We start from the raw sequence: 18,067 nt of genomic DNA, 5'->3' as shown, positions 1-18,067 counted from the left end.
TCCAGATGACTGCTCAGCACTCTGAAATCCTGATCATTTTCCTCCATGTCACTAAACTGGATTTATGGTGAAAAGGGAAACATGGATGTGGGCCCCTAGCAGGTCCCTTCGTGTCACTGTGAGCAGGAAGAAATCACCAGCCTCCAAGTTTGGTTCTCTTCAATGTACTATGATGCCACCCATCCACCACTCCCAGCTCTTATTTGCTCTGCCACTTAGGGGCTGTGCACTTTCATGGCCCTGGCTCCAACTAGAGCAGGATTCCTCTCCTCAATGTCTGTTTAGCATCACTACAGCAGCTGCGGGAGAGAATATTCCCAGGGAGAAGAGGCTGTAAACAGTTTCTGGCTAAACCTCAAAGTAAGGCCAAGGCTCCAGCCCTACCACTGCTATACCTGTTGCTGCATGGGGAGATGGGGGGTGCCACAAACCCCAGACCAGAGCACCAGAGTGTAGGACTTGTGGCCATGTGGGGTTGTGGCTGTTGCGTCTCTCGTTAACCCCCTTCTTTGTTCTGTCTTCAGAATTTTGCCAGCTCAACCCCAAAGTTGGCCCCTGTAGGGTAGTGTTCCCAAGAGATTTCTATAATTCTACGTTCAAGTCCTCTGATGATTATACAAGAGAGGCTACAAAGGTAACAGTAACAGCTTCATGCTGCCAGAGGAAAGTCTCCAGGCCAATGCAGGCTACTGAATGTGACCCAACCCGCCCTCCCCCGCATAAAACCCAACACTACGTCGCAAATCAGAACCTGCTTCCCGTGTAGAGCTAAATGAATCATTCATAACTTTGTTCTCTTTCTATGAATAAATTTTGGTCTGTTGCTGATTCTCCGAGTATCACTGTGGAAATTCAAGATCAGTTACACATCAAGTGATACATTTCTGTTCCAACTGGACGAGAGCAACTCTTGGAATCAGGATCCAGGGTAAATCACCACAATTACACTTACATTTTCTTTCCACAAATATTCTCCAAGATTCCATTAAAATTCAGTTTTAGCAACACTCCAGATCAGTTATCATACTCCTGGCAAGCGAACACCAAAGGAGTGAATCCAACCTCCAAGAAAACACATGGAAAACTTCAAAGAAGTATTTGGGAAAGCTTTTTCAGTACTTTGCCTTGGATAACAAATGCCAAAAACTGAAAGATGCACACATCTGCATTCACACGTTCACATGAGCTGTCTGTGCACAAATCAGATCATTGTACCTTTGCACCCATTTGGTCCTCATGCTCTGGGAGAGGTCAAATCTTTCAGCCCCTGGGGAACAGAGCCCCCCCCCCACCACCACCACCTCACTGCAGTTCTCCATGCTAAGTGAAATATAATTAAATCTCATACTTCAGAACGTAAACTGATTCAAGCAGGGGTCAGGCAAGACTTATGGGAAAGGGACCGAGAGGCTTTTCCCATTGGACCATATGAACTGGAACCATACTATACTCCACACCTGAACATAGCCATTATATGGACAACATACCCCCATATCTCAATGTCTGTACTTTGACCGGTTAAACTTTTACCCCCAATCGGGGAGATTGCAGATTATGTATTCCTTATGCCACCCATTCCTAAACCGAATTTCGCACCCCTTGATAATCTGTACCTTATTCCCTGATAACCAGAAACTTATGCCTAAACTCTGTACCGTTTTCTTTTTACTTCAACATTATCTTAATAAAATTATTATATCTATGTGCAGCATTGCCTCATCAGCAAGGGACACAATGAGGAATTGTTAGCTTCTCCTGAAGTCTCACTGACAGGCACTGACCACTGCTGCATGTGGGGCATACTCATGGCCTGGTTCAAAATGGCAGGCAGTGAGATATTGGAGTAGATAGGATCAGTGCTCTACGCAACTTTGTGCAGTTCTTCAATTTTGTCTCCACACTCCCCTATGTTCACTCTCCAGCTGGACTTTGAGTTCCCTGCTTACTCCAGCCCCTGCAACTTTTATGCTGACCTACTCCTGCAGTGTCAGTACCAAGAAGGGTGGGCAACTGTTCACTTATGGTGGTTGCCAGAGCAACAAAAACAGATCTGCCATTAAAGTGGAATATTTCCAGGCAAGGGGGTAAGAGTACTTAACTGAGATGCCCAGCAACACAGCTGGCCCAGGAAAGGAGTCAGGAGTGTGAATGAGTGTCCCTACAGGGGCAGGGCTGACGTGGGAGGCTAAACCAGGGGACAGAAGAAGCTGGAACCATCTGCCTTTCAGCTACAAAAAAAGAACAGCACAGGCCTACAGAACAGCTCAGATTTATTTCTGGTATCTTTTTACAGAACATAAATTACCCCTCCTCAGAACAGGACTATCACACCTCTTTCCTGATCACTTGGCTCTGCACTTCTCTGTGATCATGGAGCTTCGGGACTACAATTCCCAGCAGCCTCTTAACTGGTGGAAGTTATCCCAGCCCTCTTGGCTTCAAGAAACAGAGGTACATGAGGCAGCAGGAGATAAGGCAGCAATGTTTTCCTGTCCTCTCACAGTCTCCCTGCAAGCCCTGGCTGTAGCCGTCCCATTGAAGCCCACATTACATGCCCACTGCACTGGCTGCATTGGATTCTCTCAGAGGGGTGGAACCCCTCTGACTTTGCGGATGATGTTGGCCAGTCGCTTGGCCAGGCCTCCCCTGCTTGGCTCTTCCACATGGAAGGTTCTGGTCAGTAGGTTGTAGAAGGAGCCGTAGCACACAGCCACCACAGTGCAGGTCAGGCAGATGACGTTATATGGCATGCTGAAGTCAGGCGTTGGCAAGTTCACCAGCAGCGGCTCGGTGTACAGACGCACAAAGTAGCTGGAGCCATCGGAAGAAGGAAATCTGGAGATGGAAGTGGGGGGGTGGGGAACATCATCCCATGCAAAACATTCCAGCAGGATCCTTTCTAGTGTGATGGTGAGCAATGCTGCCCACCTGGCTCTGACAGTCACCCCAAAGGTGCACTTGTTACACCCCGCTTAGAACCTGGGCCCCACTCTCCAGCCAGCATTAGACACTCCTGCCTGGTCATCTCTGAAGACCCATCATGAACCTGAGCCCCTTGGGAGAAGCTGACAGCACCCGAGGGAAAAGCACACACAGGAGGAATATTCATTTGGGCACAGGACTATCCCAGACCAAGTGGAGGGCTTACAGGGGAAGCCACTCTACAAACTCTGCAGGTTCACATTGAAACTGTGGCTGCCCTGCATGAGAACAAGCACACAGAGATGGTTGTACGCGGCCTTCTCATTCCTCCCACTCCAGGAAGTGGCCATTCCCCTCACATGGGCTCCTAAGGGGTGGAGTGCGTGGCTCAGATTCTGAACATGTCACTGAGAAGACTACTGAGTAACTCTACAGGAAACGGAGTGCTGGCAAATGTAGATTAGCCCCTACCACGTGTGAGACCCGTGTGCAGCAAGTGCCTAGGAACTGCAGCCCAAAACAAGCAACCCCTCCCTTTCCCCCATGGCCAGAGAAAAGATGCACTTACAGCGAAATGAAGAGAGGACTCTGCTCTGCATCCTCTGCCTTCATTGCTATGACACTTGGCACCAGGGCACTCAGGACAGATGGACTAAGGAGACAAAAGCAGCAAGAGAGTCTGAAAGATGCAGTCTTCAGTCATGCTAGAAAACAAATGGCAAACAACACACACACCAGGAGCCCAGCGTTATGTGCGGCATTGGGCCCAGAACCCGTGATGGGTCTAGAAAGGGAAAGCCCTGCAGAAGTCTGGCCCACAGTACGTAAGTTACCCCATAGCAGGGGCACATGGCTTTACCTCACATAAAAGCCGTGGTTGGGGTCAGGGGTATACTCTGTCCACTTCAGTAAGGCTCTCTCGAACTGGATGGTGATCTTGGTGACAGAGTTTGCTGGGAGCTGGATCAACATCTCCAGCAGATGGGGCCGCCTTCGGTCCTGAGCCGGCTGGTAATGGATATAACCTAACACCAAAGACAGTCACTTGTCACCCTGCTGGGAACTTTCCCCACTAACACAGACGGCACTGATAGATACTGTTGCCTCCACTTTCCCCTACAAGAGAGGGCACAGGATGACACACACCTCACACAACCCTTCCCATATGGCTTCTGCTCTCCCCACTTAGAGCATGAGCTCCTCAGGGCAGGGACTGTGCTATGCTCTGTTTTGGACAGTCAGGGTTCAGCATGTAATTCACAGGGACAACATTAAAAAGCAAAAGATGCTCAAGTTGACCAGTTTTCACTAACCCAAAACGACACACAAAGATCAACACGATTCTCATGTCAGAGAGAGGCTCTGTGATGAATACCCAGGATGCCTCTCCCCATCTACTCAGACACCACTGTAAGGGAAGAAGTTCTCATCCACCCCTGCTACACATCACCATGGAGGATAATGGAACACCCACAGACTATTCTGTGTGTGTCCATTATCAACCCAACCCCTTTACTCTTAAAGTGTAATGCTCATAAGAGCAAGGCTGTAACTGAACTGACATGTGCAAGTTTCCTGAACACACAACTCTGCTCAGACACCCCAATGCTGGCTTGCAGTTATTCCAGCCCCGGGACTCTCCTGAGCAGACGCTGCTGTTAGTGCTAAACTTGAGGGTGTGTTTCTGAAGTTAGCTTTCCACAATAGCACAGTGTATATAAGGAGCTCACACTGAATCCCTGGGAACCTGGGCAGGGACTGACCGGTCTCTGGAATGAGACCCTGGGGCCAGGGGAGTCTGCACAGTGTGTATTCCTTACTTGGTTTGTTTTCCTTTCCCTTGGTGGTGATGACCAAAGTATGAACGTAGAGTCTCAGGTACCAGGGCACGGTCTCCAGTAGTATCACAGGGAAAGCCCGGTATGGGTGGGTGTTATAAATCAGGGTGCTGATTTCTCCTGTCTGCAGGCCATATCCACTCACATAGCGCTGAGCATGGAGCACAGGTGTTGACAGATCCACTGCAACAGGGAAATCAAACAGGAGCTAGTAACACCAAAGCCCAGCTGTAACTCTGAACACAAGAATAGTGCTATCCACCCAGCAAGGAGCTGAGAGGCCAGGGGCATTCCCCTTTCACATGGTTCCTACTGCCTCCCACCTCACATGGAGCAGAAGAGGGGACAGGGGGCAGATTCTGCCTCACACCCTGGCACAGAGTGGGATGCAGGAAGGGTCTCCTGAATGTTGCTGCTATAAGTCTCTCCCCAGCAAGAAGCATGCAGTCCTCTCCTCCTTCTCAAGGCCCACACAGTGACTACCAGCAGCAGGAGTCTGAGAATCCACATTCCAGGTTGGCATATTAAGAACTGGTTGGGCGGGGAGGAGCTGGAGTTATGCACTGTGCAGGTAAAATGAAGCCACTAGTCACTCACAGCTGTCCTGGGGCCGTTTCCATTTCAGCTGCACGTTGAGGCTGCGAGACACATTAAAGAGGAAGGGGCTCAGTAAGTCATAGACTGCATAGGTTCTCCTGTCTCCTTGGACAGATGCTTCATGCACAGACAGTGGAGGTGGGGTCACCTCCAGCAGTTCATTCTCCTGCGAATGTAAGCAGAGCACATAGGAGGGAAAGGCAACTCCTGCATTAACCAGTAGACAGAAAGACGGTCCTTAGCATTCCCCTGCATGGAAGTGACTGGCCTGTACTCTGTCTAGGAATGCTCCCCCTGGAACAGGGCCAGCTCAGGACCTTCCATAACACTACTGCAGCATCTCCATTTCTGGACAGTACTATAGTAATTTTACTCTTTCAATAAATAGACACATCCGCCCAAATCACAATAGGAATCCTTTCATCAAGAATCCCATCCCTGCAGGGAGCTCTGGGTGACGGCATGCCAGGGCAGTTCCATCTCTGCATTCTGGTGCGACTGGAGACAGCAGACAATGCTGCAGGGAATCCAAATTCCTTCTAACAAGATGCTATGTCAGGGTACTAGGCAGGACAATGAACAGAAAGTGTTACCTGGGTCTTACTGGAAATATCAACATAGATTTTGCTCTCAGATGCAAGAGGACAAGCTTCAGTGACAGTGCGTGAGAACATCTTAAAAAGGGACCAGTCTGGAGAAGACAGACACAAAGAGAGGTCAGCCAGGATGTGAGTGAATGAGGCTCAGTAAGCCCACAGAACACAACATACTACAGGTTATTCCAGATACCTCTCTTTCCTTGACCAATGGAGAAGGTGTCAAAGACCACGGTGAGGGTCTGTCTAAGTTCCCAAGAGACACTCAGACACGAAGCATCCTGGAGGACAAGACAAACCAGAGACTGTGTTCAACACAAACCCACCTTCCAGAAGGGTAAGACTCATCAGAAGAGGGAGATGGGGCTATAAAAGGGTCATGAGACACACTGCAAGGCCCAGATGGGACTCATAAGAGTGGAGAAGGACAACATACGAGTTAAATGTGTGTGGATTAGGTCCCAGCCAGCCTATTTCACAAGGGCCAGGGCAGAGCTGTTCCCTACAGTGTATTCTCCAGGGCTTTGTCTGGTACAGTTTAACAACCCAAATGATTAGGAAATGCTTCTTAGTGTTCAGTCTACATGTTCATTCATTACAAGACCCATGAAGGGTCTTATCAACTTGTTCAGAAATGCCACCCTGCTCACCAGATTTTGGACACTAGTGATGGTACTCACCCTGCAGATGGGGCGGATATGCACTGCCTGGGAGTGGTAACTGGTGTGGAACAAACGTTCTGCCTTCAGCAAAACAGCAAGACCAGCCTGCAGACAGTGAAAGAGAAAACATGATTGAATCACCAGCCACATAGGTAACCACCAACAAGCTATCAGGCACCTCAAACTTTCAAAGAGCCCAGCAGAGGCTTCACTGCTCACCAAGTAACCCAACTCCACCTGCTCCTACTGAGATCGGAGCGGGACTCCAATGGGAGCTATAGCGATGTAGAAACATTTGCTCTTTGGGAACCCCGCTCCAAAGACTCTGGCTATGACCTAATCAGGCAATGGAAAGCCTGGGATTTGCCCTCACCTTTGAACCGCATGGTAGCAGCTTTTTCCAAGGCGTGAGGTTCTCAGTACAGACGACCTCCCGGGGCAAGACGGCATATCTCAGGAGATGGTGATCTGTAACTGGAATGGGGGAGTGGAGGGTTAGGAACCGGGTGTTAGTCTGACCACATGCACCAAAGCAACACTCCTCACTCCCCAAAGCTGATCAGTCTCTGAAGGGGTCTAGAATCCCATGAGCTCTGTGGAAAAGGGAGGAGACTACTGCGCGGCCACTTTATCAAACAGTGGATCTGAGGGGACAGCTATGTGTATCTCCAACATAAAGGAAAAAACCCTCTGATCTAGTTTCTGGAAGAACAGCCTGCAAGCTTCCAGTCCTCTTACTTTCTACAGTTCTTTGCACAGAAGGGCCTGAATAACTTGAGGTATGGAAGCTATTCTATTCAGGTTCTTATCAGAGGGCCTTTAGGTCACTGGTTCAAATCAAGCTGAGTTTGGTGGGGACTAGAAGATGCTTCATACTGCCAGCGGCCCGTATGAAGTTAGTTTGACATTTCCGTCCAGTTCCTAGTGTGCAGGTATCCGCATCACAATAATCATCACAACTGGCACTAATTGACCCTCTTGTCTCAGAGAAGAGGACCGAATGAGCCAGAGCACTTAAATTCCCCCCCTTTCCCCTAAAAGTGGTCCCTTCAGGTGAGGAATGAGACCCTGGTGGGGGTGAATCTAGCCTGCCTGCTGCCCATGCTGTGTAAGTCCTGTGAACATAGGTGGTTTCAGTTTCTAGAGCTCTCTGATACCTCACCACTTCCAAATTCACTTAGAAGACCTATACTTAGGATGTTAGCATAACCCAAGAGTTCTCCCAGGACCTGCATCCAAACCCTGCCCTCAGTACCACAGCAACAGTGAAGTGAACCGTCAACAATCAATAAGCGTTCCCCCACAGAGCAAAGCCAGCCCTTCCATACAGGTCCTGCCTCACCATTGGCCAAACCCAGAGGTTTGAATGATGCTGTTGGAGTGACGGTGTTGGTGGAATCTATGAAGTTCAGAGAGGCACAGAATATCCCTGAGAGGATGTTACTAAGTTCTTTCCAGGCTTTATCAACACTGAATGAGAAACATAAGAGGCAACAAATTACACAACTGTCTCTCTCCCCCAAATCTATAGGGGTCTATTTGAAATTAAAAGTTTGTAAAGCGTATTTGATAAATGAATAGATCATTGCAAAGAGAGGGCTGTTAATAAATGTGTAAATATCGCTACTGGAGTCTTAACCAGACAATAATAAAACAAGGGCATGGGAGACAGACAGACAGAAATTAGGTTATTGAGCACTGACATTGGAAGGATGTCCATGAAAGTAAGCTATAGATGGTATTTCACAGCACACAGATTACAAGGGTATCGCGGTTGGGGTGGAAAGAGGAGAAATGGAATCTTGTCAATGTACAGCCCACAAAATAATTACACTTGCTCCAATAGTAAACACAAATATTGTTTACAGAACATCACAGATGTGCACAGTACATTGCAAACACAAGGCCAGATCCTGGCACCCTTAGAATAGCAACTTATTCCACACTTTCTTCTAGAAATCTATAACATTGCAAATTCTCCCTTGTGAGTGCAGTTCTCTAACCCAAGGGAGACCACACTGCAGCCCAATCTACAGTGCAGCTAACAGCCAGACTATAGGTGACAGCAGATGATGGAGAACTATATGTTGGGACCTATAGGGCCAAATTCACCAATAAGATAAATAGATGCAATGCAGTTTATTTATTGGTATTTCTATGCCCTCACTGCCATAATATCCAAGCATGCCCATTTATGCCAGCAGATGAATCACCCCACAATGTTTAGAGGCTACCGATCAGTATTAAAAACTTGAGTAACTGCAATATAGTCCGTTGGGTGCCAGTTAGGTGTGGCCCTTGGGCTGCTGGGAAGAGGCCAATGCCACACCACTGGGTGAGTGAAGCTTGGGCATTTCCAAGCTGTAATACTTTTATTTTAGAATGGTTATTGTGGTACCACCCGAGACACTTACTCAGTCACAGAGTCCTGGAACCAGACCCAGAGCTCGGCCCCGGCTGGAGCTTGCAAGTAGGGTTGTCCCCAGGTCCGTGTTCGCCAGAAGCCCTGGGTGAGGGACAGGTGCAGCTCTCGCACCAAGTACTTGGAGAGGAGCTGACCCAGAGCCTTGGGGAAGAGCCTGTAGTGAGAGACTGCGGGGAGCAGAGTGAGCGGCACACCTGCAGGGCGAGGCCAGGAGGTCGTGTGCCCAGTCAGCCCGTACCACCCAGCGCCCCCACAGCCCTGCACCCCGCCTCAGCCCACCATTCACCCCGCCCCGCGGCTCCCCGGCGCGGCGCGGCCCCAGCCACTGAGGCAGGACGGTAACGGATCAGCCCCAGCCCCGCCCCGGGGCTCGCTCACCATACTCCAGACCCGCCCCCCCAGGCCCCGCTCTCACCTCCCGCCCGGTGCAGCTCCGAGTCCCAGCGGGCCCGGAACTGGAAGGTGGCGGCGAGGTCCCCGGAAGGGAGCGGGCTGAGCAGCAGCTCTTCGCGCAGGCTGTCCCGGGGGGCCGCCGTCGAGCCCCCACAGCCGCCCGGAGACCCCAGCAGCAGCAAGAGCCCCAGCACCCCAGCCGCAGCAGCCCCCGCCATCCTCGGCACTTCCGCTTCCGGCCCGCTCACCCAATGGGGAGGCACTTCCGGCACAGCCTGGCGGGGGCGGGTGGAGGGGCGTGATCGGGGACTTCGAGCAGACACGCGGCGGGGCTTTCGTTCGGCCCCGCCCCAGCAGCGTCCCCGTTGCCGCGGTGACCCTGAGTTCCGCGGCGCGCGTGGCGGGGTCCGGCGCGGCCGCGGGGGGCACAGGCGCGTGCCTGTCGCGGGGCGCGCGCGCCGCCGCCGCAACCCCTGGGCTTGGCCTCTGGCTCAGGGAGTTGCACCCACGTGGCTCGTCCCTTTCGCAGCCCCCCCGCCCCCATACACACCAACACGGGGGGGTCGCTGGGAGCTCTGGTCCCGTCGCCGGGGCAGCTCCGGGTCTGCGCCGCGCCGCTCTCCGCAGCGGGGAGTCCCCGCTCTGGCCGGATCGGCCCCGGGGCCGGGGAGCCCGCTTCGTGCTGCTTGCAATGGGACATGTGCACCGAGAACTGACAGGACCGCGGCCCGCCAGCTGGCCTCCCGCAGGCCAGGGGGCAGCGGCGGAGGGGGGCCTTTGGGTCACCTCCAACCTGCTCTGGGACTGGATCTGATGCGGTCGGTGCCTTGGGTGCAGAATGCTCCTTATCCTGTTCCCTGGGGCCTGCCCCAAGCTAGCTAGTGGCCCTAACCTAGGGTCACGAGCTGGAACTTGTACCCTAGAGGTGAAGGCCTCTGTACCCCACTCTCTGACTGCAAAGACAACTTCTCTGGCCTGTGGAGTTGTCACCTTTCTTAGATATGGGGTTTTTGGGGGCGGGGGGGGATATAGATCAACATCTGTTTTTCAAGGTGATAGAACATGGATTATCCTGGGAAAATGAGTATTTCTGTGAACAGAGGAATTATCATATCAGATCCAACTGGGGTCCATCTAAACCAGTGGCTTGTCTCTGACGTTGGCCTGTAGAACAGGGGTGGGCAAACTTTTTGGCCCGAGGGCCACATCAGGGCTGCAAAACTGTATGGAGGGCCGGGTAGGAAAGGCCGTGCCTCCCCAAACAGCTTGGCCCCTGCCTTCTATCTGACCCCTCCCACTTCCTGCCCCCCTCAGAACCTCTGACCCATCCAACCCCCCTGCTCCTTGTCCCCTGACCGCCCCCTCCTGGAAACACCAGCCCCTAACTGCCCCCCAGGACCCCACCCTCTATCCAACCCCCCCTGCTCCCTGCTTGCCCCGACCCCTGTCCACACTCCACCCCCTGACCGGCCCCCCGGGACTCCCACACTTATCCAACCCCTCCGTTCTCCCCCAACCGCCCCCCCCCAGAACCTCCGCCCCATCCAACTGCTCCCTGTCCCCTGAATGCCGCTCAGGACCCCCTGCCCCTTATCAAGTCCCCTGGCCCTGGCCCCCTTACCATGCCGCTCAGAGCAGCATGTTCGGCAGCCGCACCACGACACCTGGCCGGAGCCAGACGCACTGCCCTGCAGGAGCTCACAGCCCCACCGCCCAGAGCGTTGGCGGCATGGCTGCGGAGAGGGGGGGACAGGAGCTCAAGGGCTGGGCAGGACGGTCCCGCGGGCCAGATGTGGCCCATCGGCCGTAGTTTGCCCACCTCCGCTGTAATAGATACTTTAGCAGAAGTTGCTAAAAACACACAATAGACAGTTATGTAATAATTTGCCCAAAGAGGAATTTTCTTCCTAATACTGAAAGCTAATCATGGTGTATGCTGTGAAACAGGAAGATTTATATTATATAGACATGTTTACCTTAATATTAATCTGGATATACATCCAGCCAAGCACCTCTGAAAGCTGTGTCGGTAACTGAGTGCAGATCAGTGGGAGCAGGGTGTACTGATCTCTCCACTTCGCCTTGCTTTCTTATAAAATTCTTCTACATGAACCTGATGGCATGGAAATTCCAGTTCCAGGAGTGTGTTTGGGCTTTTAGGGCCTTTGTCACTTGCTGTCTCTAACATTCTACTGCTTGCTGCTGTGGCCAGTATATCTGTGGTTTAGCACTGGGATTACTTGTCTAATGAATATCCTCCAGGCACCATGTTCCTGGGTTTTGAGGTCTGTTGAAATCTGATCCTGGAGCTGTCAGTATGGATGACAGCGGGCCTGACCACTTCCCTCAGCACTGAACAGATGGAGTGATAAAGCAGATTCTGACCCTGGCAAACTTTCTCTTGTTTGAAGGGCTTGGTTAAAAGGCTTGTTAGCAGTTATTTAATTTCTTGTGGAGCTAGGATGTTGAGTTTGTTGCACTGTACAAGTGCTGGCAGTTGTTTTTGCTCTCTGTGCCAGTGTGAAACAACAACATCTCACCAGGTCTACTCTGCGAGAACAAGTTCTTATTTTCTACAGGGGCTGTGCAGGCAATCATGTCTAATTCCTGCACTCATTTCTAATGTCTAATTACATTCCCCACTAGAGGGCAGACACGACACACATTTGAACCTGAAATTTTATTGAACCATTAACCTCAGGACTACATTGCAATCTCCTCAGAGTTAATGGATTATACCACACAGGGCAGGTTTAGCATCTCACTAAGAATAGTCTGACCTGCCTACCGGAGCACAGTGCAGCCTTTCAGCAAAGCTTTAACATATGCCAAAGAGCAGGATCTTATATTATAGGGTAGACACAGTGCAAAGAGCTAGCCGTGCAAGGGACCCCCGGTCCTGCCCTGCTTATCCTTAACTAGATATAAAAGCTACGCACATCAGTTTATAGCTCAGTCTCTCAGCCAGACAAGCAACCAAGACAAAGTGCTGTTGTTTTTCCCGGTAGCTGTGTATGCAAAAAATCATTCCTAAAATACCACAGTCCAAACTTGTATCATTTCTGCCATTTCCAATGTCTGGGGCGTATGCTGAATTCCAGAGTTCCCAAATGTACAAAGATAATGAATAAGGCTGAGAGTCTGTCTCGTCGGTCACGGATTCCATGACTCTCTGTGACTTCTGCAGCAGCTGGTGCTGGCTCAGGGGCTTCCCGAGCCGGGCAGCCCCTGGGCCAGCAGCAGCAGTTTGGGTGTGTGGGAGGGGGCTCAGGGCTAGAGACAGGCGTTGGGAGGAGTGGGGGGTGCTTACCTTGGGGTGGGAGGGCTCCCCGGCTCCAACTGGCATGGCCCTGCAGCTCCTAGGCGATGGAAGAGCCAGGGTGCTCCGCACGCTGCCCTTGCCCGCAGGTCCTGCCCCCGCAGCTCCCATTGGCTACAGTTCCTAGCCAATGGGAGCAGCACAGCCAGCGCTAGTGCCGGGAGCAGCGTGCGGAGCTCCCTGGCCCCTCGGCCGCCTAGGAGCTGCAGGGACATGCGGAGCTGGGTAGGGAGCCTGCAAGCCCAACCCTCAACCCCCCCAGCATGAGCAGGGGGGTCCCAGGCTGCGCATCGCTGCCCACCCCCAGCACCCACGGCACCCCTGGACCACCCCCACCCCGAGCACCAGCAGCCCCCGTCCCAAGTTTTAGTTAGGGGAATATAGTAAAAGTCATGGACAGGTCACAGGCCGTGAATTTTTGTTTACTGCCCGGGACCTGTCCATGACTTTTACTAAAAATACCCATGACTAAAACGTAGCCTTAATAATGAATACTATGATCCACACAAAATGTTCAGAGACAAGTCTCCTATGTTGGAAGTAGAAAAGGAGTACTTGTGGCACCTTAGAGCATAAGCTTTCGTGAGCTGTAGCTCTAAGGTGCCACAAGTACTCCTTTTCTTTTTGCCAATACAGACTAACACGGCTGTTACTCTGAAACCTACGTTGGAAGTGCTCCCTAAGTACTGATGGGAGTATAGGAGAAGTTCCGCGTGATCCTGCAACGTGCAGAGCACGCTGGCTCTGATCCAGTGAAACACTTACGTTTAAGGTTAAACACATGCTTGTGAGTAAGCCCATTAACTTCAATTGGCTAGCCACCTGCTTAAATGTTTATGCTTCTCTACATCAGGGCCAGAGTGCTCCACACCTTGCAGGAACAAGTGCTTGCTCAGAAGCCCATAGGGAATCTAGACACATGAGCGCCGTGCCAGGACTTTGTAAGAGAACGTGAGGGACTCCAGGCCTAGGAGATTGGATGGGAGCTGCAGATGCTGCACAACAGAAGGTCTTGCTCGAGAATGTTTTGAACCAAACCCAACAGCTGGAGAACACCTGCCACCATTCTGACTTGCAAAGCCGCAAACAAGAACTCAATGCAGCCCCAAGCAACACCCCAAAACTCACAATGTATGCCCAGCCCTATCCCTAAACAGCTGAGGCCTGGAAGAGCACTCCTGTAATGAACGTGCCAAGCTTCTCAGCACAGGAGTGGAGACTTGCAGTGCTGGAATGCTTCAGCTATGCATGAGCCAGGATAGCCAGGGGCACTGGACACAAATTCTCTGGGCTTAGGGAACTCCCTGCACCACGCTGTCCACAGACTGCTGCAAACCGGCTCTGAAATCGGGGTCCTGGGGGCAGTCCTTGCTCAGCAGTGGTCATTCACTTCTTGGATTTTTCCATGAGTTTAGCTTATTGCTAGGACTACATTTGTGCTGCCCCCATCTCTCGGGAGTTGCCAATCTGCTGAGTCACTTCCTCTTTTCAGACCTTTCTTTTCCCTTTAACCTCTTTCTCTGGAGAATGCTTTATGAGGCAGTATTGTGGACAGAATGTGACTCATCTGCACCTGGCTTGTCATTTGATGGTACCTGGGATGTAAATGCTGCAGCCAGCGTCCAACAGCGTCTACTAGTATGTGTCTAGCTATTCTGCAGCTCTGAGTGCCCCTGGGAAATGGCCTGGCTCTAGAGCAATACCCGGCCTCTGTTATTTATGTACCAGACTCCCTCTCCTTGAGGCTGCTCCACTTTCATCACAGCAGTGACTTTGTTTTCTCTGTTACATAGTCTCCTGGTGGCCAAAGCTTTCCCATATTGAACAGTTGGTGGCAGTTGCACACCTCTCTAAAATGGTGATGCAGCCGGATCTGTGTGTGGCTACGGCTATGCTCATTCCTGGGAGTAGGAAGAGGGCAAGACAAATAGCCAGCAAGGAGGAGTCAAAGTGACAATCTGTCCTTGTAAGCCAGAGCTCCAGCAGCCGTGCTGGGTATGCTGTGCTTAGGGGGCTAGTCTGCAGTGCTAGAAGGGTCGTACAATTCATGGGGAATTGCATTAACACACTCATGGGGTCATGTTACAGATCACAGTGCTCCCACGCCCACCAGCCCTGTGGGTTTAGTGTGGGAATCAGTACATTCTCACTGCTGTCTCAGGCTGTCTCCACTGTAAGCACAAATGCAATCAAAGCCCTTTGAAAATGCAAAGCACCATAGAAGTGCTCAGTATTATTATTGGGATGGGTTGGTGATTTGCCCCATTAACCCCCATAGTTCTCCTCAGGGGTGGGTAATGAGGACTATGCCACTTGTATTTATGTTGGGCAGAGGAATGGCCACTGGATTGGGCTGGCGCCTGGTCTGGGAATGACGATAAGACCCTTGTTCTCCGGCGACTGAGAAATTTTGACTCATCTACCACTGAGGTCTTGTCCTTGGTAGTGTGGCTGCAATTGCTTCATCCCATGCCTTAAGCCTGTCTCCCCTCCCTAAGGCTCTCCTTGTCCTCCTTCTGCAACCCTTTCCTAGCCAGCCTCTCATCCCCACCAAGCACTGGGCTTTCGTGGTTCTCCAATAACACACACCACCCTGACGGCTTATTTGACAGGAGTGTAATTTCTCTGTAGGCTCTTGTTACACATTTGCCTTTGGGGGTCCCCCTGGGACTGGGGGGCTGAAATCCTGCGGGGAGGCCTTGCCAGGAATGGGCACAGCTGAGGCCATGGCTCGGGTAGCAGTTCAGGTGAGTGAAGCAGGAGAGTTAGTAGCAAAGCCTGAAGAGTTAATGTCTGAAGCACTACACTACCCCTCTGTTTCTGCCCCACTCTCCTTCTCCTGTGGCTGACTGAAGAACGCACTGGGGGAAGCCGTCTCTCCGCTCCTTGGGATGGGGAGACGGCTCGGGGTGTACTGAGCAGGAGTCAAACAACCAGCAGCCTTCCTTCCTCTGATGCTGGCAGGTCCATGCGGAGGGTGGATGAGGAGAGAGCAGGGAACCTGCTGCTAGCTTCTGGCCGCCTGCGCTTCAGGGCTGTCCTCCTGGGGCTCCTCCTCATCTGACTGCACCACGGGCGTCTCGGCCCCCTCCTCGCTGGTGTCCAGGCTGTTCAGGTCTGTGGAGACGGAGGATGTGGACGAGATCCGGGATTTGATCTCGGACGCATTGGGCACTTGCAGGGTGATTTCCTCCTGGTAGTGGCTGGGCTCTGCCCAAGGAGAAAGGCAAGATTAGCAGAAAAAAACAACATGCTAGCATCTTTGCTGGCCTTGTGCCCAGCCCCCTTCACCTCCACCGTACCCCTCCGCAGGCAGGCTGTGCCTTCATCCCTTTCCCAGCCCATTGCAGGGGCTCCATATGTGCAGGGCGCCATTTCAGCAGAGCCAGCGACTCTGGCACAAAAGGTTTCTAGGCCCTTTAGGAGGAAAGGAGATGAGGCAATGGGCTGGAACTACCCCTGTCAGGAGAGGTGGGGGGTAGGAGGGATTTGCGTGGCAGTTACTGGGCTCAACATTCTTATTGTCCATGAGCCGAGAGACACGAGCTGGCCGTAAGCAGGACTGAGCTGCAGACCCACTGACCTCCAGCACAAGCTGAGCTACCGGTCCCCTAGTCCGACTTTGATCCCCAGCACGAGCCAGGCTACTGCTGGAGCCCGGTCTCCTTCCCCAGTCCCAGACTTTGGCAGCAGGGCATGTGCCTCACATTCCTTCTCCATTTTTGGCAGTGGAGCCTTTTCTGTCTCGCTTGTAAAATTCCAGCTTGGGGCCTTCACGTGTGAGGCTGTTTAACTGAAACAGAGAAGAATCTGCCGCTAAATGGCTTGACTCATTCTCAGAGTGACTCATACTCAGAGTCACTGCAAGGAGTGCAGCACGGGGTGATCAGGCTCCTGATGACTCCTCCTCCCCCATTGGGGTTCCCCTCCCCAGGCAATGAGCTCAACACAGGGTAACTGGGTCTGCCTGGCTCCCCACTCCCCATGTGGGGAGCCCCAGCCTAGGGCCACCATGGTGCTGACACCGCTCCCAAGAGGGAGCTCAATGCAAGACAGTCAGGGTCTTGGCACACCCCACATTTTGTGCAGAGAGCTCAGCATGGGCAATCAGGACCCAGGGGAAAGTGAGTGTGGTGAGGAGTGTGGCAGGGTGTGACGGGGCAGGGGCTGCTCTAGAGCAGTTTGGGGGGACAAGAATTCAGTCCTACAAACCCTAAAAAGCTAAGACTGCATATCAGCCCTGGAAAATCACGGATCCATAATTCTCTGCTCCCAGCAATGGTGGCTGTAGTGTAGACAGGGGACAGGTGTTTGTACAACAGCATCCTTCCCTAAGGTTAGATGTCATGATGCTGAAAATGCCTGTGCCCTTTCTGCAGGGCAGCCTCCATTGGCCGTATCGCCAATGGAGCTGCATTAGCAGAGCCGTGCTGGTGTGAACTTTTCCAACCCCACAGGCCCAAGCCCCAAGTTTGTTGCCCTTTAGGACTGGAGAGAGTCACAGCAGGGCTTGGACTGGATCGAAGAACTGACCAGCTGGCGTGAAGGTTGCGGGGACAGCAGGGAGCTAACAGGGAGGGTTGTGTATGTACCTGGCAGGAGACCGGCAACATTGTTATCCTCTGTCCCACAGCTGAGAAACACGTCCATGGTGTCCTGGTCAGAAAGGTCCATCATGTCCATCTGCTCCAGCATGTCCACATTCACCTCCATGGAGGAAATGCTGCCCAGCGGAGCTGCAGAGACATGGGCCAGAAAACCAGGGAGGGCCATCACTAATGCCAGCCAGATGAGAACCTATTAGCCCTGGACCAGAAGCACTGAGAAAGCGATGCCAGGGGAAGCCAGCATGTGGGACTAGCCTACTGGCTTGTTTACAGTGTGAGCAATTCAGGGACCTTATCTTTATATCTTTATGGCCTGTTCAGGGCTCATTAAATAACAGGTCATCCCCTCCATACTGCCTTCCATCCCCTTCTGTGTGTGACAAACATCTCCCCCTAACCCCAGGTGGGTGGCACTTACGTCTTCTGTGCTCTATCTGAAGGTGGGACATGGGGAAGAAGAAATCCACATCATGCTGGAAAACCTCCTCAAAGAACTTCTGCCTGTCACGTAATTTGAGCTGCTGCTGCATCTGCTCTGGCTCCATTCCCCGCTGCCCATGCTCCATGTCAGCTGTAGAGGAACAAGATGGAAGATCAGGCACAGGCTAGATGCAGCCAGATGGGGCACGGGAGATCAGCCAAGGCCAAGAAGGGCTGCATAAGTCCGCCCTATTCCTTCTGTCAGTGTCCTGCAGGATAGGTATTTCT

At 52.2% G+C, this 18,067-nt stretch overlaps 3 protein-coding genes across 7 annotated transcripts in view; all 3 read right to left on the bottom strand.

The window, feature by feature from the left end:
- Window positions 1-2,253: 2,253 nt before the first annotated feature.
- Window positions 2,254-9,713, bottom strand: PIGT (phosphatidylinositol glycan anchor biosynthesis class T). 2 transcript variants are annotated; one of them, XM_037915895.2, is made up of 12 exons: window positions 9,456-9,713; window positions 9,030-9,207; window positions 7,958-8,085; window positions 6,989-7,089; window positions 6,634-6,720; window positions 6,147-6,234; window positions 5,951-6,048; window positions 5,358-5,523; window positions 4,743-4,943; window positions 3,782-3,947; window positions 3,491-3,574; window positions 2,254-2,835 (listed from the first exon to the last, which is right to left on the bottom strand). In XM_037915895.2, the coding sequence occupies exons 1-12, from the start codon at window positions 9,649-9,651 to the stop codon at window positions 2,583-2,585; spliced, it is 1,746 nt and encodes a 581-aa protein (XP_037771823.1). In that variant the 5' UTR covers window positions 9,652-9,713; the 3' UTR covers window positions 2,254-2,582. The 2 variants fall into 2 exon arrangements, with proteins under 2 accessions (XP_037771823.1, XP_037771822.1); XM_037915894.2 differs by having other exon boundaries at window positions 9,030-9,234; window positions 9,456-9,704.
- Window positions 9,714-12,098: 2,385 nt separating this feature from the next.
- DBNDD2 (dysbindin domain containing 2) overlaps window positions 12,099-18,067 on the bottom strand; it is a 55,841-nt gene continuing 49,872 nt past the window's right edge. For 2 of the 4 annotated variants that reach the window (XM_043527466.1, XM_037915264.2), the window contains 3 exons: window positions 17,778-17,930; window positions 17,345-17,488; window positions 13,129-15,962 (listed from right to left, as the gene is read on the bottom strand). In XM_043527466.1, the coding sequence (XP_043383401.1) occupies window positions 15,760-15,962; window positions 17,345-17,488; window positions 17,778-17,930 (500 nt within the window). In that variant the 3' untranslated portion in view covers window positions 13,129-15,759. Of the gene's footprint in view, window positions 15,963-17,344; window positions 17,489-17,777; window positions 17,931-18,067 lie in introns of all 4 variants that reach the window. The other 2 variants (XR_006285534.1, XM_037915263.2) reach the window with 2 other exon arrangements.
- The window catches only part of SYS1 (SYS1 golgi trafficking protein), a 51,768-nt gene continuing 51,502 nt past the window's right edge, over window positions 17,802-18,067 (bottom strand). The window contains exon 4 of the mRNA XM_043527467.1: window positions 17,802-17,930. Coding sequence (XP_043383402.1) covers window positions 17,927-17,930 — 4 coding nt within the window. The 3' untranslated portion in view covers window positions 17,802-17,926. The remainder of the gene's footprint in view (window positions 17,931-18,067) is intronic.

This window comes from Chelonia mydas, chromosome 13 (assembly GCF_015237465.2).
Source record: "Chelonia mydas isolate rCheMyd1 chromosome 13, rCheMyd1.pri.v2, whole genome shotgun sequence".
Classification (NCBI taxonomy): domain Eukaryota; kingdom Metazoa; phylum Chordata; order Testudines; family Cheloniidae; genus Chelonia; species Chelonia mydas.
The sequence above is the reverse complement of the archived record's forward strand: the minus strand, read 5'-3'. Positions and strand labels throughout refer to the sequence as shown.